At 34.9% G+C, this 20,315-nt stretch overlaps 1 protein-coding gene across 11 annotated transcripts in view; it reads left to right on the top strand.

Moving 5' to 3' along the window:
• The window catches only part of PPIP5K2 (diphosphoinositol pentakisphosphate kinase 2), a 113,451-nt gene that overhangs the window by 43,565 nt on the left and 49,571 nt on the right, over positions 1 to 20,315 (top strand). For all 11 annotated transcript variants that reach the window (XM_027869170.1, XM_027869161.1, XM_027869164.1 and 8 more), the window contains exons 8-14: positions 6,927 to 7,088; positions 8,890 to 9,011; positions 12,964 to 13,065; positions 14,164 to 14,250; positions 14,872 to 14,947; positions 15,040 to 15,149; positions 19,641 to 19,726. In XM_027869170.1, coding sequence (XP_027724971.1) covers positions 6,927 to 7,088; positions 8,890 to 9,011; positions 12,964 to 13,065; positions 14,164 to 14,250; positions 14,872 to 14,947; positions 15,040 to 15,149; positions 19,641 to 19,726 — 745 coding nt within the window. The remainder of the gene's footprint in view (positions 1 to 6,926; positions 7,089 to 8,889; positions 9,012 to 12,963; positions 13,066 to 14,163; positions 14,251 to 14,871; positions 14,948 to 15,039; positions 15,150 to 19,640; positions 19,727 to 20,315) is intronic.

The raw sequence follows: 20,315 nt of genomic DNA on the forward strand, positions 1-20,315 counted from the left end.
TACTTTCAGCTTGGGGACCCCATAAATGCATCTTTGTCTTAAACTGTGGGACACCACATGGGGTCGAGACTCACAGTTTAAGAAGTGCTAAAGGAATCTGAAGTGGAAAAAGTTTAAGAAGCCCTGGTCTACAATATTGGGAGCAGGGAAAGGCCTTCTGTAGAAGGTAAGATTTGAGTCAAATCTTGAGGGAAACAAGGAGGCACAGAGGTAAGGAGGAAGAGCATTCCAGGCCTAGGGAGAAAGTTCTGTTTTGGACGTGTTGAATTTGAGATGTCTATGGGACAGCCAAGCTCAAGATGTCCAAGAAGCAATGGGTGATTCAAGACTAGAGCTCAGGAGATTAGGACTTGATATATAAATCTGGCAGTCGTCAACCTAGAGATGAAAATTAAACTGATGAGAGTTTATGAGATCACCAAAATAATATAGAGGGAGAAGAGAGGGCCCAGGATAGACACATAAAGGACACCCACAGTAGGTGAGCATGATCTTGATGAAGATTCAGCAAAGGATATTGAGAAGAAAAACAATCAGACAGGTAGGTGAAGAAGCAGGCAAGAGAAGTGCCATTAAAAACCAAAAGAGCAGGAGGATTTTCTAGAAGATCAGTAGTATTAAATGTTGCAGAGAGATCAGGAAGAATGAAGATTAAGAAGAGGCCATTAAGGACTCTTAATTATAGCCCTTCAATTAAGGCCCCTTAAATGCAGTTAAGAGAATTAACTTTGAAGAGGGCAATTTTAGTTGAATGATGAGTTTGGAAGCCAGATTGTAGAGGATTTAGCAGAGAGTGAGTACTAGGTATATATACATATACCTATACATATATATATATAGGCAGCTTTCTCAAGGAGTTTAACTACAAAGGAAAGAAGAAATAGGATATCAGCTATCAGAGATGGTCATATTAAGAGAGGGGTTTTTTGTTTTAAGGATGAGCATGTTTGTAGACATTGGGGAAGCACATCATTAGGTAGGGATATCATGCTTAGAGACAGAGTTTCCAGGTATTAATAATCAGTTTATTAACTGAGCTAGCTAATAATCAATAAATTGATGATCTGTGGTTTCAGTAACCAAAAATGCCAAGGGAAACTCTGAAACACCTTAAATTAGGTCTGTACCTTCTGACAGAGAACTTCCTTGACAAGTGAAATTCAACCTTGATTGGTGTGCATTTAATGAGGAGATGGATTGGAAACTTCCAGTCCCTTCCAATTACCACATTGTTGAAGGAGGGAGATCAGCTGAGAATGTGGCCTGGTCATGATTTTTGAGTTCCCTTCAGCAATATGGTCACCCTGACCAAGTTCTCTCTGGTTTGGTTTCTCCTTCATGAGCCCTAAAACTCTAGTGAAGAGAATCAAAGACAGGGAGAAAACTCACACAGACTGGATTCTGTTTATACCCTAAACAGAAATCTGGTTTCCCAAGCGGGGTCCTGCCCCGATGCCTGAAGCAGAACTAGAATGCTTCTGACATTGTTTAGCAAGGCTTCTCTCTAATCCAACCTTTCTACAGAAAAGGGAATATTACATATTAGTGTTAATAATCAATGGGTATATTAAAAATTAATTTATCTCACTCCTCCTTCCCCCCTTTGATTCATTGATACACACAGTTTCCTCACTGAATCACTGACTGATATGACAAACACTTAATCAAAGGTTTTTAACCATAAGACTTAGGTATTTTAACACGATAGGAAATAGTGTGAGAGAAAGAGGTAGAGAGATTGACCATGCATTGACAGAAGCCATTGGGGGCTTTGGCAAGCAGGCCTTACAAAGAACAATAGCAGCACATGGAGAGAAATGAAAATGAGGGGTAAACAGTCTTTTTCTCAGTAACCACTACTACTTTCCATTTCAGTTCAGACATCTCATATATCTGTCTGGTTTCTGAGAACAGCTCTTAATGTGGTCCATCTGGAAACTTTTCCTAGTCACAGTGAATCTGCTTCTCTGGTTCAGGTCACTTGCAGAGATCCCCTTTTCTGTTAAAATCTCTTGCAAAATAGATCTCAATCCAATTTAATTCAGTTTGCTTTGCCAATAACCAGGTCATGTGGTAAGAGCTAACTCAAATCTATCTTTTTTTTTTTTTTTTGGTTAGGCAATGGGGTTAAGTGACTTGCCCAGGGTCACACAGCTAGTAAGTGTGTATGTCCAAGGCCGAATTTGAACTCGGATCCTCCTGACTCCAAGGCCGGAGCTCTATCCACTGCGCCACCTAGCTGCCCCGAGCGAACTCAAATCTTATAGCTCTAATAAGAACATCAAATTAGGAACCTCTAGACCCGAGAATTTACATTTTCCCATGTTCCTTGCTGCTTCTGCCCTTATCTAAACCAGACATTTTATTGACACTGCCAGCTGAAGGGACAATCCAAAAGAATCTATGAGGGTCTGACTTGCAGAATGAATCTTTCTGGTTATGAATTTGATATTTATAAATGTAGGTATGTAAGCTAATACTAAAAGTGCCTTTTCAATTGGCATTGACTCCACCATCATTTAACTTCTGTTCTTCATCTGTTTCATTCTTCACCTCAGATTCAAGTCCCAGAAAGGAATGAAACTTTAGTTTATTACCTGTAATTATCTTGTGATGTAAATTAGCAAATTGTTATGTTGATATATTTAGGAAATTTAGATAACAGTCCTTCTAGATTGCTTGATTTGTACAGAGGGTGAACAATACAATTGCATATATAGAATTCTGAACCCAATTCCTAGAATTTATTAGAACATGCTCAAGGCCTTTGTATCTCATTAGAAATATTTGCATTTGACATGTATAATCTTATTATTTTCTCAAAAAAATTTTACTCTAGCTATTTACTTCATTTTTTACTCTAGTTATTCACTTTTAGCTGCTAATTCCCCCTTAGGAGGATGAGATGCTAAAGATTTAATCTTATACAGAAGCATATAGGTAGCAGCCCTCTTTGTAGGTAGGTCACAAATAAATTTACCTAAGAGACACTTATTTTATTTCCTTTGTAACCAAAGTCTATGATGGGATGTATTCCAGATTGTATCGAATGAGTTGTCTATAGTAAAACATGTTCAATTACTAACTATTCAAATGCGCTAGGTATTATACCTACATAGACCACTGCTCTCAAGTCCTCTTAAGACTCGTGTAATTTTGCTTGTATTCCAGAGCATGCTCTCTATACAAGTGTTAATCCCACATTAAATAATAACCATGAGTAAAATTGGATGTCTCTTTGAAGTAATATAAGATTGTCTCCTACGATAACTAATTGCACTGAATTTTTTTTCTTTAACACAGAACAGAAAACATATGATGTGAACCTCACTAAACAATAGAATTATATCCTGTTTTTCCACAAAAAATTGCTTAATTATCGCCATACCATTGTGAGATATTTAAAGGACCTTAAGCTTATACAGGAATGTATAACTAGTAGCAGGCAGATGACAAACCGAAGTACTATCCACTTAGTTGTTTAGGATATCGAAAGGATTATAATTCTAGACTGAATAACTCAGTTCTTATATACCTGCATCTTATTAGAGTAGTTCAGATATGCTCCAATATTAGCCTATGAGATAAAGATCTAATAATATATGTTCCTATCTTCCACTGATCACCTGCCTTGAATAGAAATTTGCCATAAAATGAAAATGTAGACATAGCTATGGTAAGGGGAAAATGCTTCCCTAACTTCATGTCAATTCCAGGCAAGAATCATATAGGTAGCCAGTTGTATCGAGATTATCACAATCAGACTTAGACTCAGCTAGGTAGGAAACTTTCAGTTCAAGAGGAAATGTCATACTGTGGAAATGGAGTCAGGAGAATCTTACCTCAGCTCATGCCAAAAGTCAGTCTCCCAACTTTCCCTATGAGATAAAGCTCCACCTGCAGCTCATAGATGTCTCTTACTCAGACACACACACACACACACACACACACACACACACACTCTCTCTCTCTCTCTCTCTCTCTCTCTCTCTCTCTCTCTCTCTCTCTCTCTCTCTCTCTCTCTCTCACTCGCGAGCGCGTCCATAGGGGTACTGGCATTATGGATTATTGACTCGATAGCATTTTTTGATGATCATACCTGGAATCAGATTCAGAATATCATGAATTATAGTCCCACAAAATTTTACCTTGGCTAGCAGGTTTCACTAATCATGCTTAGGGATGGATGTAAACTATTCTTATATTGTTACAATAAATTAGCTGGCAAATAAAATTTATAAGGCCTTCTTAAAAAAATCACAAAAGAAATTTTACTTAATATTCCTTTCTTAGTCCTTCTCAAAAACAGATTAAAATTTATCCTGATATAAAAAGGCAGTTAATGGAATCTAATAAAGTAAAGCATTCTCTAAGTTCACATAGATAGTGACTGTATGATAGCAGTAAATCTCCAGACTGACACATAATCTGTCTCTTAGAATTCAACCCTTAAAACAAAAATAAATATTTAAGAATGGAATTTAAGACTAAGTTGCTTAAAATATAACTTCAGCATAGACCACTCCAGACATAACTTCATAATTCATAATAAACAGTCCTGTACTATAAACAAATTCCTGATTAATACCCTCCTCCATCAAGAAGTGTTTACAGTGGGGAGAGGGGATTTAGTTTTCTAGGTGGAAAGCCAATAAAACCTCCTCTTTACTATAAGCAAATTGGAAGTTTCCGGTTTCTTAAATTGACAGTACTTCAAAATATTAACAGTTTTCAAACATTTTCTTTTCCTTTAAATAGTTCAGCTCATAATGTAGCAGCATCCAGTTTAGAAAAGAAACTGTATTCCTAATACCATATCTGCACAATATCATAAACAATACTATGGATTTGAAACATGAAACAAAACCTATTTCCAGGCAGGTGACCTCAATTCAGTTGAATACATCTTCAAATTACCTTACACAGAAAATTATGAACAGATTTAAGTGGAACTTACTTCCTAAACATAAGCTGTTTTGTAAACTTTCTCTTTCTAACTAGGTGAATAGTTCTTTTTACCTCTGTAGCTCTCAAGTTTTTTAAGCATCATAGAACTTATACCATGTCAGACTTCTTATCAGATAAAACAATAAAGAATATTTTTCCCATTATTGTAATCTGAATGAAATAAAATACTTTTAACAAAAATAGAAGCTTGTAGATAACTCTTTAACAACTGAGTTTATAATCTAACACTATCTAAATTACAAGAGAATTTATTTCTTAAGTTTCACAGTATAGATATGTATTTAATTTTACATTAACAATACTAGGAAATATACATATAGCACTACCAGTTTGAATTCACACCTGTTACTCTCAGGTTAGCTTAAAGTGTGCTGGGGTAAGTACTCTTAAGATTCTAGATGACTGATTTTTCCACCCAGGCAGAAAAGCTCCAAGGAGTTGGGTTAAGTGCTGACAGGGTGTGCCCTTTCCCCAGGCCTAAATCCTTGAGAATCTCTTTACAAACCATCCTGAAAAGATGGATGAGCACAGCTAACAGATGGTTTTATCACTTTGCTTGTAGTTCACTAAGAAGTTAGGTGGTGTGGTATAATGGGAAGGGATTGAATTTTTTCCTTTTGTAATTTCTAGATCTCAACTAAAATTAACTTTCAAACCCAATTAACTTCAAACTGTTACTCTTCTATACTCTAAAGAGTTTTTTTTAATTATATCAGTTTAACAATTAAATCTATAACCCAAGAGAATCAAAGAAGAGTTCATTTTTCTAAACAATATTTCTAATATAATGAATTATCACATTTCTGCTAGGCACTGTTTTTATACAGCTAACAGATTGGTAAACTGAAGTAACTTGGCTTCAGATCACAGTTAACAAATTTTTGGATCTGTATATTTTCCCAGCACTTTGCCTTAATGCCAGATAGTAAAATAAAGACCTTGAGTTCATGCCATATGAGGAACAATTGAAAAAAGTAGTGATGTTATCTGTGGGAAGAGAAGGTTCAGGGGTAACATGACAGCTGTCTTCAAGTACTTGAAAGGCTCTCATGTACTTGTTCTGAGTGGCTCTTTAGGGCAGATATAGGCATAATAGGCAGAAGTTGTAAAGAGGCATAATTGGGCTTGATGTCAGGGGAAAAAAATCTTAACAGTTAGAGCTATCTGTAAAGGAAATGGGCTGCCTCCAGAGGTACTGACTTATTCTTCACTTGAAATCTTTGTGCAAAAACTTCACAACTACTTATTGAGTATATTGGGAGGGAGTCTTTTTTAAAGGTATAAATTGAATGGGATGACCTGAAGGTAAAGTCTCTTCCATTTTTGAAATTTTGTAATCCTGTCATCTCCTTTTTACATATGTGAAGTAACTGAGGCTCAAAAAAGTTAAAAAGATTTGTTCATAGTCACGTAGGTAGTTAATGTCAGTGGCAGGGTGCAAAACCCAGGTTTCCACTGATTCTGTCTATGTTTTCCATAGGAACTACAGTGAAGAAGTTAGTATATAAAAACGGCAAAGGACCCTCCAGGTTTGGTGTTAAGATATTGGATAAGGGTCTCAGGATGTTCCACACTTGGCTGGATAGCCATGGTTGGAATGGGGAGAGGAAGGAAAATGTGTTCTTCCCTAAAGCCTAGCCTATCAGAAGGGGAAACAGAAGGAGGGAAAAGTGAGAAAATCTGGAGTGTTGTCCTTAAATATGTATATTTAGCCATTTGTATGTTTATTTAGGAAACCTAGGTGTATAAATCAGGGGCTGCCTTGCGTCACATCTTTTTAAAGTTACTTTACTTTAAATAGCAAGCTTCCTTGTGTGTGTGTGATAAAATTTGATTTACATGTAATTTTTCAGAAACATGTCTGTTGTGTAGGGAGCAGCTGTTCTGCACTAGTTTTTGTTGTTGATTGTTTCCATAAGATTGTTATACACTGATTTTTTTCCTAATATTTTCTAAAGGTATACACAGTAGGTCCAGATTATGCCCATGCTGAAGCACGGAAATCCCCTGCACTTGATGGCAAAGTAGAACGAGATAGTGAAGGGAAGGAAGTCAGATATCCTGTTATCCTCAATGCTAGAGAGAAGTTAATTGCTTGGAAAGTCTGCCTTGCATTTAAGGTAAAATGAAATGAAACATTTGAAAATATGTAGAATCTCAGTTCATGAATATTTTGTAATAACATTTTTTTAATTGGAATGGGTATTTAGAGTTGTAAATGATAACATAAATTGAGACATGTATGCTTTACCCATGAATAATATGCCTGTTAATATTTCAAAAGCTCTTGTTAATGTTATCAATTCCTTTACCTCTTCTTCTTTCTATTTTTTCATTGAAACCTTATTAACTTGGATCCTTCTTACTTAGTGTTTGTGATGCTTCAGGTAGAATTTGGGCTAAAATTTCTGTTTGCTAAGCAAATAATTAGCCTTACTGTAAGGAGTTGAAATTTTTCATTCTGCCATTTCAGCAACTATTTTACATTTGTTATGCTAAGGACAAACTATAGTAGCTTTATATAAATATACCTGTATTCTTATGATTACAAAAGAAGCTTTAACTAAAAGCTTACCAAACTTGGATGAAATTTGATCCTTCAATGTAGAAGAGCAGGAAATTCCTCCCTTCAGAATGAACTCGTGCTTTTCTGTCTACTTCAGTTCCCCAGAGGTAATAATGACATATGATCATATCAGGTGTTTATTCCCCTTTGGATGGAACTCTCACATGAAGAAACTGAGGGCATTTAGCTTATGGAAGATCAGACTCCAGGGCAACATGGTAGCTGTCTTCAAATATTTTAAGAGCTGTCACCTGAAAGAGAGACTATAATTGTACTTGACCTCAAAGGACAGAACTATGAGCAATAGGTAGAATATGCAAAGAGGCAGAATTAGGGTAGTTGTCAGGAAGAAAAAAAAAGCAACCAAACATCCTAACAACTAGAACTTGAAACTTCTAAAAGTTGAACAGGCTATCTGGGGAGGTAGTGAGTACCTCCTTCCTGGAGGTCTTAAAGCAAAAGCTAGACGGGTCACTTATTGTAGTCTTTTTTCTCTGGTTTAGACTAGATAGCCATTGAATTCCCTCCTGATTTTAAAATTCTATAACTCTTTATGCCATTGAGCAGCAGGCAGTTGAAAGGCCTGGAGATCATTTCATATGAGGATTGGTTAAAGGAATTGAGAATATTTATTCTAGAGAAGAGGTGACCTGGGATGAAGTGGGAAAGAAAATGATTAGCCACCTAAAAGTGTTTTAAGGGGCTATCATGTGGAGCAAGTATTAGATTCATTCTGTTTGTCCCTAGTAAGCTAGAAGATACAAAGTGATAACTTTGCAGCATAACATAAGAAAACATACTAGCAAGTCAATTCTATCTGAAAGAGGAATGGAATGATTTAGTAGGTAGTGGGCTCTAGTGACTTCTGAAGCCCATTCCAACTTTAAGATTCTGTTAAATGCTGCTTATCCTGAGATTTGTCACTCTAAAAATTTCTTTTCAGATAATAATTAAAAGCTTGCTCTTTTTGACTGGTCAAAAAGATCTCCATTACTCAGTATGTCTTTAAAAAAAACTTTCACTAAACATTTAAAAATATTTCCTAATTAAATTTTTTGTGAATCTTGCTAGCCAAAACAGGCTTTAAGGTTCATTGTTCTATATCTATCAGTGTACAAGGATTATCAAAAAGTAAGAATTTAGCTAACCTAAGTTGCAGGTAAGTATTTTTTTTACCCTGAAATGGCAAGTAAATAATTTTATGAAGTATGTCTGAGCATTCACTGCTTGTTATGTTATCACAAAATTTTGAACTTACAGAAATGAAAGTAGGAATCTACTACTAATGAAAATGTTTCTGTTTATTATTAGAATTGTAACATTTGAGCTCAGAGTTTTAAATTTAATTTTAATAGCAAACGGTTTGTGGCTTTGATTTGTTACGTGCCAATGGACAATCCTATGTCTGTGATGTCAATGGCTTCAGTTTTGTGAAGAATTCTATGAAATATTATGATGACTGTGCAAAAATACTTGGGTAAGAATGTGTTGTATTTTCATTCATCCCTTTCCCCCCTTAAACATAGCTAATGTTACAGTATACTGACATTTATTCAATTAACTAATAACTAGAAAACTCAAATAATAAGAATGATTTTTGGCATGCTGTACAATTATAATTGATCTTCATAATAGTTACTTTGAGATACTGCAGGATACAGAAGGGATCCTTTAATAATGAAATTTCAGTTAATACAGTATAGATTTAATATGAAGTATAATTCATTTTATTTTGATACTTTAAAATTTTTAATTCAATTAAATAAAATTATGTATCTACTATGTGAAGAACACTGAGCTAGGAATTTCTCAACGCATTGCAATATGGCTTCTGTCTTTACCACTCAATTAAAACTGCCCTCTCCCAGCCACCAGTTACCTCTGTTTTGTTAAATCCAATGTTTGGTTTTTGTTTGTTTTTTTTTTCCCCCATTCTTGACCTCTTCAAAGCATTTGACATTGTTGACTTCTCCTTTCTTCTGGTGACTTACTCTCCTCTTAGTTTTCATGTCACTCCTGCTTTTCTACCTATTTGATACTTCTCAGTCTTCTTTGCAGGATCATACACATTTTGCCACTTATATGTAAGTATACAGAGACACTATCACCTCTTTGTTCCTGTAAGTTATGATTCTTTTAATGCAGCTAAAGCTTGCCTTAGCTTTGTCCTGGGCCCACTTCTCTGTTTTCTTAATAATCTCATCAGTTTCCATGTATTCAGCTATGGTCTAGTCAAATGACTTGAAAATTTTCATATCCAGCTTTCATCTCTCTTGTGAATGCCACCCTAGTCCATTACCAACTGTGTATTAGACTTCTACTTAGGTATCTTAAACTCAGCTTATCCAAAATAATTTTTATCTTTTCTCACAACCCTCCTCACTTCCACCCAATTCCTTATTTCTGTCTTAGGTACTATCATCCTTCCTGCTATCCATTTGTTGTAGGCCAGGCCTGCCTCAAGCTAGTATGATTGTTCAAGATTGAGACTTAGAGATTCAGGGAACGTTTGTTGTTATTTAGTTATTTTTCAGTTGTGTCCAACTCTTCATGACCCCACTTGGGGTTTTCTTGGCAAAGATATAGGAGTGGTTTGCCATTTCCTTCTCCAACTCATTTTATAGATGAGGAAACTTAGGCAAACAGAGTTAAGGTGACTTGCCCATGATCACATAGCTAGTAATTGTCTAAGGCAGGATGCGAACTCAGGAGGAGTCTTCTGACTCCGGGCCCCTCCACTCTGCCAACTTAGCTGTGCCCCAAAAAACATTTTTTAGTTAATAAAAAATTTACTTAATCACAACATGGAAATGATATAGCACTTGATTCAGATATGTGCAACCCCCCACCCCCCTCACCACCACCATTTCCATAGAGGGAACTATCTTCTCAGCAGCTCAGGGTATAGTGATTTTCTTGGCCCTGGAACCACCTCTAAAGATCACTGACTCCTTATAGGTTATTCTCTTCAGTGCCCTCAGGCAACTAGGTATCCATATCAATGGCTAGAACCTTATGGACCAATCAATTTTCAGGGACACTTTCCTTGCCTTTTAGTTGAAAAAAACAAATCCTAGCCTAGCCTACCAGAGGGACAGTAGTAGATGCTGATTCTACTAAACCCAGTTTAGCCACCTTGCAATAATAACTATTCTTCCCTTCTCCTTGTGAGCCATTTAATCAGTTGCCAAGTTTTGTTGATTGTAGTTCTGTATCTTTTGCATTTGTTCCATATTTCCATTTGTGGTTACCACCTTAATTCGGGTGCTCATCATTTCTCATCTGGACTGGCTGTTGCCTTTTTTTTTCCTTCTCAACTAAACTCCTCGGGAAAAAAAAAAAAACTATTCTACTCTTAGTCTTCTAAACTCTCTTAAATTTAGTTTCTGACCTACACTTTTAGTGAAATGAGTTAGTCTCTCTCTAAAGTTACCAATGATCTCTTAATTGACAAATATGTTGACTCTTTTTCAGTCTTTACCTTTCTTGACTTCTCTGACATTGTTGAACATTTTTTCCTCCTGGGTGCTCTCTCTCTTTCTCTCTCTGCTTTTTTGTGACACTATTCTCTGTTGGTTATCTTGGCCATTCCTCAGTTTCCTTCACTAACTCTTTAGATCCATATAATTCTCACTAACTGTGTCTCCCAAAAATTTGCCCTGGATCTTCCCTTTTCTAAAATTCTCTTGCTTAATGATTTCATTTAGTGAGTTTCCATAAGTTCAATTATCATCTCTATGCAGGCAATGTTGATAACCAGTCCTATCTCACCCATTCTGAAATGGGAGTGCCCTTTTCGCCTCTGCTTCACAGAATCCCTACCTTCCTTCAAGACCTCAAATGTTAACTCTCATATGAAGCCTGACCTAATCCTTCCACTTGCTAGGGTCTTCCCCTCAAAAATTACTCTGGGTATATTTTCTTATCCATGTTTATGTTTTTCTACACTCTTCCCCGAGGTTTGCCCACCCCCTCTCCCCAGTAGAGTATAGGCTACTTTGGAGTTAGATGTTTCATTTTCATATTTGTATCCCTAACACTGTGTGGTTGGTTGTTGTTGGTTGTTGTTCTTCGTGCTCCAAGAGGATCAGAATGACATCACTTTGTGGAGGTCAAGGTATAGTGTGTCTGACTGTGGCTGTTCAGACCAGTTGAAGGTTGGAAAGCTCTACCACAGGTCAGGCACAGATAGTCCGTGAGAACATTTGAAGTGGAGATGTCTCTAAATTTGCATATTCCACATTTCTTTTGAGGTACTGCAATTCTGCTTTACTCCTAGAGCATAGTGCCTTCTTTGATATGGGCACACCGTGTTGGACAGTCCTTTGCCAGTATCTCCTATGTCTCACAATCAAATCCAAAGTGAACAACAACAAAAACACTCAGTATAGTGCCTGAAAGGAAAATAGTAGGCATCTTATAATGCTTGTCAAATTAATTAGTTAATGGAGAACTCCCTCTCACTGATGCAGAGAGCAGCTTAGAGTCTTAGAAAGTTACCTGGATAACAGAGGTGGTGACTCACCCATAGTTGCATAGGCAATGGGTTTCAAAGCTAGAACTTGAACCCTTTCCTCCTGACTCTTAGGCCAGTCCTTTATGTGCTAATCCATGCTGGTTCTCATTTGGAGGTTAAATATGTTTAATTAACAACAGATAAAATTAGTTAAGAAGCACATCTTTGATATCAAGCTATTGAATCTTGTCATAAAAGTTAAGGTATTTACAAAATGTAATGTTTAAGTATTTTCAAGTGGTAAAAAATATATGGTGTACTTTTTAAACTACTCAGAGTTAGTTTTTTCTATTTTTAATACTTTCAGATGCCATTTTGACTAAGAATGAAACCAACAGCATTGCAAAATTTGGAGTAGCTTTTATGAGTTGACGGTGAACTATTAGTGTTATTTTAACACTTAGAATAAGTAACCACTGATTTATAAACTAAGTCATAATAAAGAATCAGATAACCCTAATTAAATATTTACTGGTTTTATAAACACTTATTTTTTAAATCAATAAGCACATGCTTATTGATTGAGATATGAGATGCAAAGATAAAAAAGGCATTCCCTTCCTTCCACCCCTGTCCCACAAACCTTACAACATATAAGATGTGTGTTATAATACAGTAAGTAAAAGTTCCTGATTGTTTAGATACCATATAGTTTCTCCAGTCTCACATCTCCAGCTCCCTTTCAGAAATCTCAAACTGGATATCCAGTAGACATCTTAAACTAAGCTAGTTTAAACTATGTATGTAAGGAACAAGATTTTGAGGAGCAAATTTCTCAAATTTTGAAGACTTTCTCTAAATGGCAATTTGATAAGAATCTTTAGAATCTTGACATTTTTATACTGTTCTAGGTCCAATTTTGAGATATAAATATATTGTTTTATTTTGTCTATGTTTTTGTTTTTTTTTAAAGCAACATTATAATGCGAGAGCTTGCTCCACAATTTCAGATCCCTTGGTCAATACCGTTAGAAGCTGAAGATATCCCAATTGTACCAACAACATCTGGAACTATGTAAGTTTTTATTATTTATTGTTTCTCCAGTATTAGTTTGAATCGTCACAATGAAAATGAATTTTTCAAAGTTAAAAGCAGTAGTTTCCCTCTGAGTTTTTTTTAAATGTGGAGATTCAAAATTCTGTGGTTCCATGACAATATGGCACAGAGAATAGAGTACTTGGATTTGGAGTCAAGAAGATCTAGGTTAAAAATCTGATCTTTGACAAATGTTACACTAGCTGGATGACCCTGGATAAGTAGACTTAACTTCTGAGCACCGTTCTCATCTTTAAAGTGGGGATAATGATGATAATTTGTAGCACGTAGTTGATATTCAAATGACTATGTATATAAGACTTTTTTTGAACCTTTAAGCATTATATAAATATCAACTATTATTGTTAAAATCTAAAATGCTGGGAAATACGTAGTTGATGAGTTGGTATTCCTGTAGTTTTAGAGCAAAGGATAGGTGGTAGGTAGAGGTGTAGAACAAATTAGGTACCCCAACTAAAGGTATATATTTTGTTGTTGTTATTGTTGTTGTAGTACAGTATATTCGGCATGAGCGTGTTGACTATGTTGGTGTTGGGATGATAGAGAGTTTCAGACTAGAACAACAACAGTTCCAGTACATAATAGAATGAATTTGACTTTTTAAAATTAGGTATATACCATTTGAAAAACTTTTCTCTTTGACTGTTAAACTTACCAGTACTTTTTATTGCTACTCAGGTAAAATTGCAGATTCTCAAATAGAACTTTTCTTTATCCTCATACATTTTAACTTCATTGTAATCTCTGTTCAACAGATTTCATGGTGATCCAAGGTCTTCTGGTATCCTAAATTTTTTTTTAACTTTAAAACACAAGTGGATTTTCAAGATCATCCTCTTCTTGAGAAATCACTTCATTGGGAGAAGTGCAAAAGTATTCTTGTATAGCTTAATGTCTTATTTTCCATAGTTAAGTAATATTTTTCAGATTTGTTGGGGATCATCTTCCACTTTAACATTTAATAGCTCTAAATATATGTACATAACTTGTTTAAACCTGAAATTTGTGATGTAAATTTTAGATTCATGAAACCTAGCACGTATTTGTTTCTTTCAGGATGGAACTCAGGTGTGTAATAGCAGTTATTCGTCATGGGGATAGGACGCCAAAGCAGAAAATGAAAATGGAGGTGAGACACCAAAAGTAAGTGATAAATAATTTGCCACACTTAAGACTCTTTAAGAAAGTAATTGACATTTAGCTCTGATTTAGTTTGCTATGTTGACTGATTTTTCCTTTCCTACAGATTTTCTATAGTTTATATTAAGGACTTTTCAATTTGTAAAAGAAAATTCCATTTAAAACTTTTTTATCTTTACCAGAATCTGAAAAAAATGGAAAATATTCACAAGTGATTAAGAACTAATCTCTACTTAGTTTCATCTTTTGTTGTCAGAGTCCTGTTGAACTTACTCTTTTTCCTTATAATCTTCAGTCTTCCGCAAAATAAAATAAGCAGATATAGAAGTTTCTACAACTTGTTCTCCTAGTGTTGGGAGATAATAAAATATGAAAACATGAGCATTCAGGTAGAATTGGTTAAGCAGGCTTTTTTTATATAATAACCGAAGTTTAGAGACTGTTTAGGAATTGTTTGTGTAGTCTATATTATAAGACGTTTGATTTCCATCATGAGAGAGTAACTTAAAAGTAGTTTCCTGAATATTAGTTTGGTGAGCATTCAAGGGTGCATACATTTTATCAAATGAAAACAGACCTTTTTTTGTTGTTCAACTAATAATATTCTTTGTCTTCTCTTAAAAGATTTTTTGATCTTTTTGAAAACTATAATGGATATAAAACTGGAAAATTAAAATTGAAAAAGCCAAAACAATTACAGGCAAGTTTATTTGACCTTTTTTTTCTGGTCTTATAATTTATATAACAACTGTTACATAAATAAATATTTCTATGCCTTAATTAATTTTGTAGGAAGTGTTGGATATTGCTCGACAACTTTTAATAGAACTGGGGCAAAATAATGATTCTGAAATTGAAGAAAGTAAAGCAAAGCTTGAACAATTAAAAACTGTATTGGAGATGTGAGTATCTTTAGAATTAGCCTATAAGCTTTTTAGTAGCTCCTAGGCATTTCAGAGAATCTTTCTCAGCCTTATCCTTTTGTCTTTTTTTCTCCATCCATGTGTGTGGGAGTGTGTGTGTGATGATAAAATTATTTTCCTGCTTAAAAATGTTGGTGTGTTAAAGTAGAAATACTTCTTCAGTAGCATTTCCAATTTATGTAAGAAACTGAAAGAACTCAAGTGTGAGCTTTCTCTTATGTAATGAAGAATATGACTATTGGGTTCATGTAATCATAGATGCAGAGCTGGAGGAGATCTTAAAAAGTCAGCTAGTCCAAACTCATCATTTTACTAATAAGGAAACTGAGGCCCAGAGAGAAGTTACTTGATCAAGATTGCACTGGTAGTAAGTGACAGCCTGGATTCACACCTAAGGCCTCTGACTCCAAATTCAGCATTCTTTATATTGCACTATGAATTTGTTGTTTTATCCTGATCGATCCAATATAGTTTTCAGGAAAACTTTACTTAGGTAAAATATGAATAAATTAACAAAGCACAAAATTGTTCATTAAATCTGTACTTTGGAATGCTTTTTGATGGCATTATAAGCTGTACATATTGAAACCTTCATCTTATTCCCACAATCACTATTATGTTTAAAGATATCTGCCCATCACTGATGGCTTTAATTTTTCTTTTTAAAATTTCTTTTTAAATTTTGAATTTAAATACCAAAAAAAAGAACGTGTGTCTACATAACAAAACATAGGAGAATTCTATGTGAAACCATCAATTTCCATTTTATTCTTTTTTAAAGTACATAATAAATTCTGCATTTTACTTTCAGAACTGTCTTATCTCTGCTTCTGAACTTCCTGTTTTCTTCTATGCATTTAAAAAAAAAGTTACAGTGGTCTTTTTTGGCATTTGGCACTATTGTTGTCTTACTCCTCCCCATTTGAAAATGGAGAGAAAGAAAGATAAAAAATTCTTAAAACAAGCAATATAAAGCACCTTGTGTTCCTCTCTATTTTCATAGATCCTTTGGAGAACCTTGGGTTTGTCCTTGCATTGATTAGAGTTCTTAAGTCTTTCAAAGTTGTTTCTTTACATTGCATTGATTGCTGTCCTTATATTACCTAATTTTGCTTATTTCACTCTGCATCAGTTCATACTGTCCTAGATTCTCTGAAATTGTGTCTTTCGTCAAGTCTTACAGCAAGCACAGTAATACTCTATTACCTTCATCCTACAATTTGTTCAAACATTCCTTAGTTATGAAAGAAACAATGTAAAGTACCCCTTAGATTCTAGTTCTTCGGAGGTTTTTCCCCCCAGTATTACTATCCCTGGCCTATTTTCCTGTTGAATTTTATGTATTTCTGTTAACTCCCAGAATTCCCTTTGAAGATTAAATTAAGGTTCTGAAATAACACTTGTTTCTTTTAACCCATTAGAACATTTGCACTATATCATCATACAGCTCCTTCCAGTTGCTCAAATAAATTTACTTTTCTAGGTTTGTCTGGATCTTATGATTGTATTTCATATTTCCTACTCAGATCTAGACTTTTTCTCAAATGCTTTGAAGTCCTCTTTTTCACTTAGCCTCCATTTTCCCTCCTGTAGGATTATGTTTAACTTTGCAAGAAAAGATATTCTTTGCCTTTTGTAAAATTGAATTCCAAGATCTCTGTTTTTTAGTAGAGATTGCTAAGTCTGGGGCAGCTAGGTGGCGCAGTAGATAGAGCACCAGCCCTAAAGTCGGGAGGACCCGAGTTCAAATTTGGCCTCAGACCACACATTGTCACTTACTAGCTGTGTGATGCTGGGCAAGTCACTTAACCCCAATTGCCTTATTTACAAAAAAAAAAAGAAAGAAAGAAATTGCAAAGTCTTATGTGATCTGAACTATGCTTCCTTGATTCTTGAACTGCTTCTTTCTGGATGTTTTAGATATTTTTTTTTTCTCATAAGAGCTTTGGATTTTAATTTTTTATTTTGAGGGTTACTTTCAGGAGGCAACCTGTGGACACTTTCTGTCTTTATTTTGCACTCTGGTTCTAATAGATCTGAACAGTTTTCAGAAATTTATGATTTTTTCAAGTACATTATATAAACTTTTAAAAGTATTATTGTTTTCAGGAAGTCATTTGATTCTTATATTATCTCTCCTTGACTTGTTTTTTGGATTGTTTTCCATATAAAATACCTTACATTTTATTTTATTATTTTCTACTATTTTTTGCTTTCTAATGAAATCATTAATTTTTATTTGGTTTATTCTAGTTTTTAAAGAGTTGGTTACCTTGGTAAGATTTACCACTTTCTCTTCTAGATTATTTATTCTCTTTCCACATCTTTCCTCAGAGATTTTATTTCATTTTATTTTTTATTTCATTCTTCTGTATATTCGTGTAGTCCTTGTGGGAAATCCGTTTTTTTTCTTTGAGTCTCTACTTGTAGTTGTTATGCAGTTATTTTCCATCTATTGTGGGGAATTTCTGATATTCATTAACCTTCATTCTGATTAATGTTTACTTTGCTTTATAGATCTCTTGAGCTTTAGTCCTTTAATCGGAGTTTTGTGCCAGGGATCTTCCTCTTGTGTTTTTGGGTGGGTTGGTTGGTAGGCCTCCTTTTATCTGGACCTGGGTCCCTTAGATTCCTGAAATGACCTCCATCTCCAAGGTTCAGCCCTCTTAGATCTTTGAGCTTCAGAGCACTGATTCTTCAGGGCCCTCTCTGGTGTCTCAAGACAGAGTATTAACGACCTCCAAATCTTTGGGCCTGAGGTGCCCCAGTGTGAGTGCTGGTCACTGCCCACTGCTACTTCTTAGGACTTCCAAGGCCACTTATTTTGTCATGCAGGGAAGTTACCCTTCACAAGCTTTGCTGACCAGATCTTACTTTGTTATTGGTCTCAGTTTTCTGGCTGACTTTTTGTGCAGTTGTAGGATAGGAGAAGTCCCTATAAATCTCATTCAGTTTCTTGATCTTTAATTAGTCTAATGTGAACTTTTAGGGTTTTGCTTAAGGAAGTATGTGGGATCTTAGCATTGTCTCCAGCTTCCATGTCAAGAAATCTAGCTTTATATTTTCTTTATACTCTTTTATCAAACTTTTTTTTGGTTTGTTTTTGTTTTTTGCTAGGCAATGGGGTTAAGTGACTTGCCCAGGGTCACATAGCTAGTAAGTGTCAAATGTTTGAGGCTAGATTTGAACTCAGGTTCTCCTGACTTCAGGGCCAGTACTCTATCCACTACATCACCTAGCTGCCCCCAGACAAACTTTTTTAAAGTTACTACCACAGGCAAAGTACTCTTTAGGGTGCTGGGAATACAAAGAAAGAAATGCGTAAATCTTTTTCCAAGAAACCTTTAATCTAATAAATATATAGAGAATGTAATAAAATTTTAGTAAGAGATTACTACAAGACTGTCTTGTAGCAGTGAGGACCCAGTTGGTGAATATAAATTTGTAGTGGCCCTCAGCAACCTGGTTTCATGACTTTCTTTAGTTCATCCACTTGAGTAGATATGGGGAGAGGACAATGATAGGGTTAAGGATAGTAGGACAGGAAAAACAAAAGGTTAAAGAGACAAAGGATTCTTGTTTGAAGGACAGAGCATTATTGAAATGATCTAACACAGAAGACTGACTAGAGAGGAAAATGAAGGCAAAACATAGTTGATAGATTGAGAGAATAAAGAGGAATTGAAGATCATGGACCTCTTTGCTAGTCTGGTGAAGCCTTTGGATTCCTGCTCAGACTAATGTTTTTAAATATCTAAAATAAAATGTATAGGATTAAGAAAAAGAAACCAAATTATACTGAAACACAGTTATCAAAATATTTTTCAAAAGCAGGTTCACACACCTTAGGTTAACCCTAAAAAGTCATTTGATATCACGTTTTCAAAATTCTTTAACTTTGGGGAAAATAAAGGCAATGGCAATTTTTAAAAAGTCTAGTATAGTGATTCTTTATATTTCTGCTATATTTTTAATTCTTTTAGCCTGGATGTTTTTAGCATAATTTTATTTTTAATTCAATTTTAATTTTCAGTTCTAAATTCTCACCCTTCCTGCTCTTTCTCCCTTATCCTTTGAGAAAGCCAGGAGCAAAAAGCCCCTTACACTTATGTATAGTCATGCAAAAGAAATTTCTACATTAGCCATATCTGAAAAGAAAGAAAATACTTAGTGTAATTTTAATCTTTGATAAAGCCAATAAGCTGTAAACACAAGGGAAGAAGAATAATATTTAGGACTGAAATATATAAATATTAAGCATTTATTATTGAGCATTATTTTCCTATTTGCTCTTTTAATATTAATTTTATGTATTAGAACAACAGCTAAAGTCCACATCCTAGCAATTGTATCAGTTCAGTTATTATTGATCATTTTTCATTTTTACAACATTGGGGTGGATCAAAGTTGTATATACGTGTTTTAGACTTTCCACAGCTATATTCTAAATCTACTGTTTTTATTTTTCAGGTATGGTCATTTTTCTGGAATAAATCGTAAGGTCCAGCTGACTTATCTCCCTCATGGTTGTCCTAAAACATCTAGTGAAGAAGAAGGTATGACATTATTAATATGTAGCATTTTTGTGTTGAGGCAGCTTGTTATAGTGGCTAAAGGACTTGACATGGAATCAGGAACACCTAGATTCAAGTCCTGCCTCTGATGCATGTTAATTCTGTGACCGCAGGCAAGTCACTTAATTTATCAGTGCTCTAGACTTCTAAGCACTGTAAATTACAGAGGAGTTCCCTAACTTCATTGGAGGATAGAGTTTCCATACCTAAGAGATCCTTGCGTCAGTGAAATCACAGATCTAAATACCTCTAGTCACCCTTTAAAAAGTTGGATAGTTGTATATATGTATGTATGTGTGTGTGTGTATGTGTGTGTATAGTTATATTTACATATTTACATATATACATATAACATACACATAATTGTATGTGTATGTAAGTAAAATTTTACGTAAATGATATAAATATATGTACAAGATTAGTCTGTGTTGATCACCTTAGCAATGTCTTGTGATTGACCGCAGCATTAGTAACTACAAGGTTGCTAGCCTAAGGATGAATATGTGTTATGTAATATTACGTGTACACACACACACACACACACACACACACACACACACACACACACACA

Source organism: Vombatus ursinus, unplaced genomic scaffold, assembly GCF_900497805.2.
Source record: "Vombatus ursinus unplaced genomic scaffold, bare-nosed wombat genome assembly UNPS02014792.1, whole genome shotgun sequence".
NCBI classification, from domain to species: domain Eukaryota; kingdom Metazoa; phylum Chordata; class Mammalia; order Diprotodontia; family Vombatidae; genus Vombatus; species Vombatus ursinus.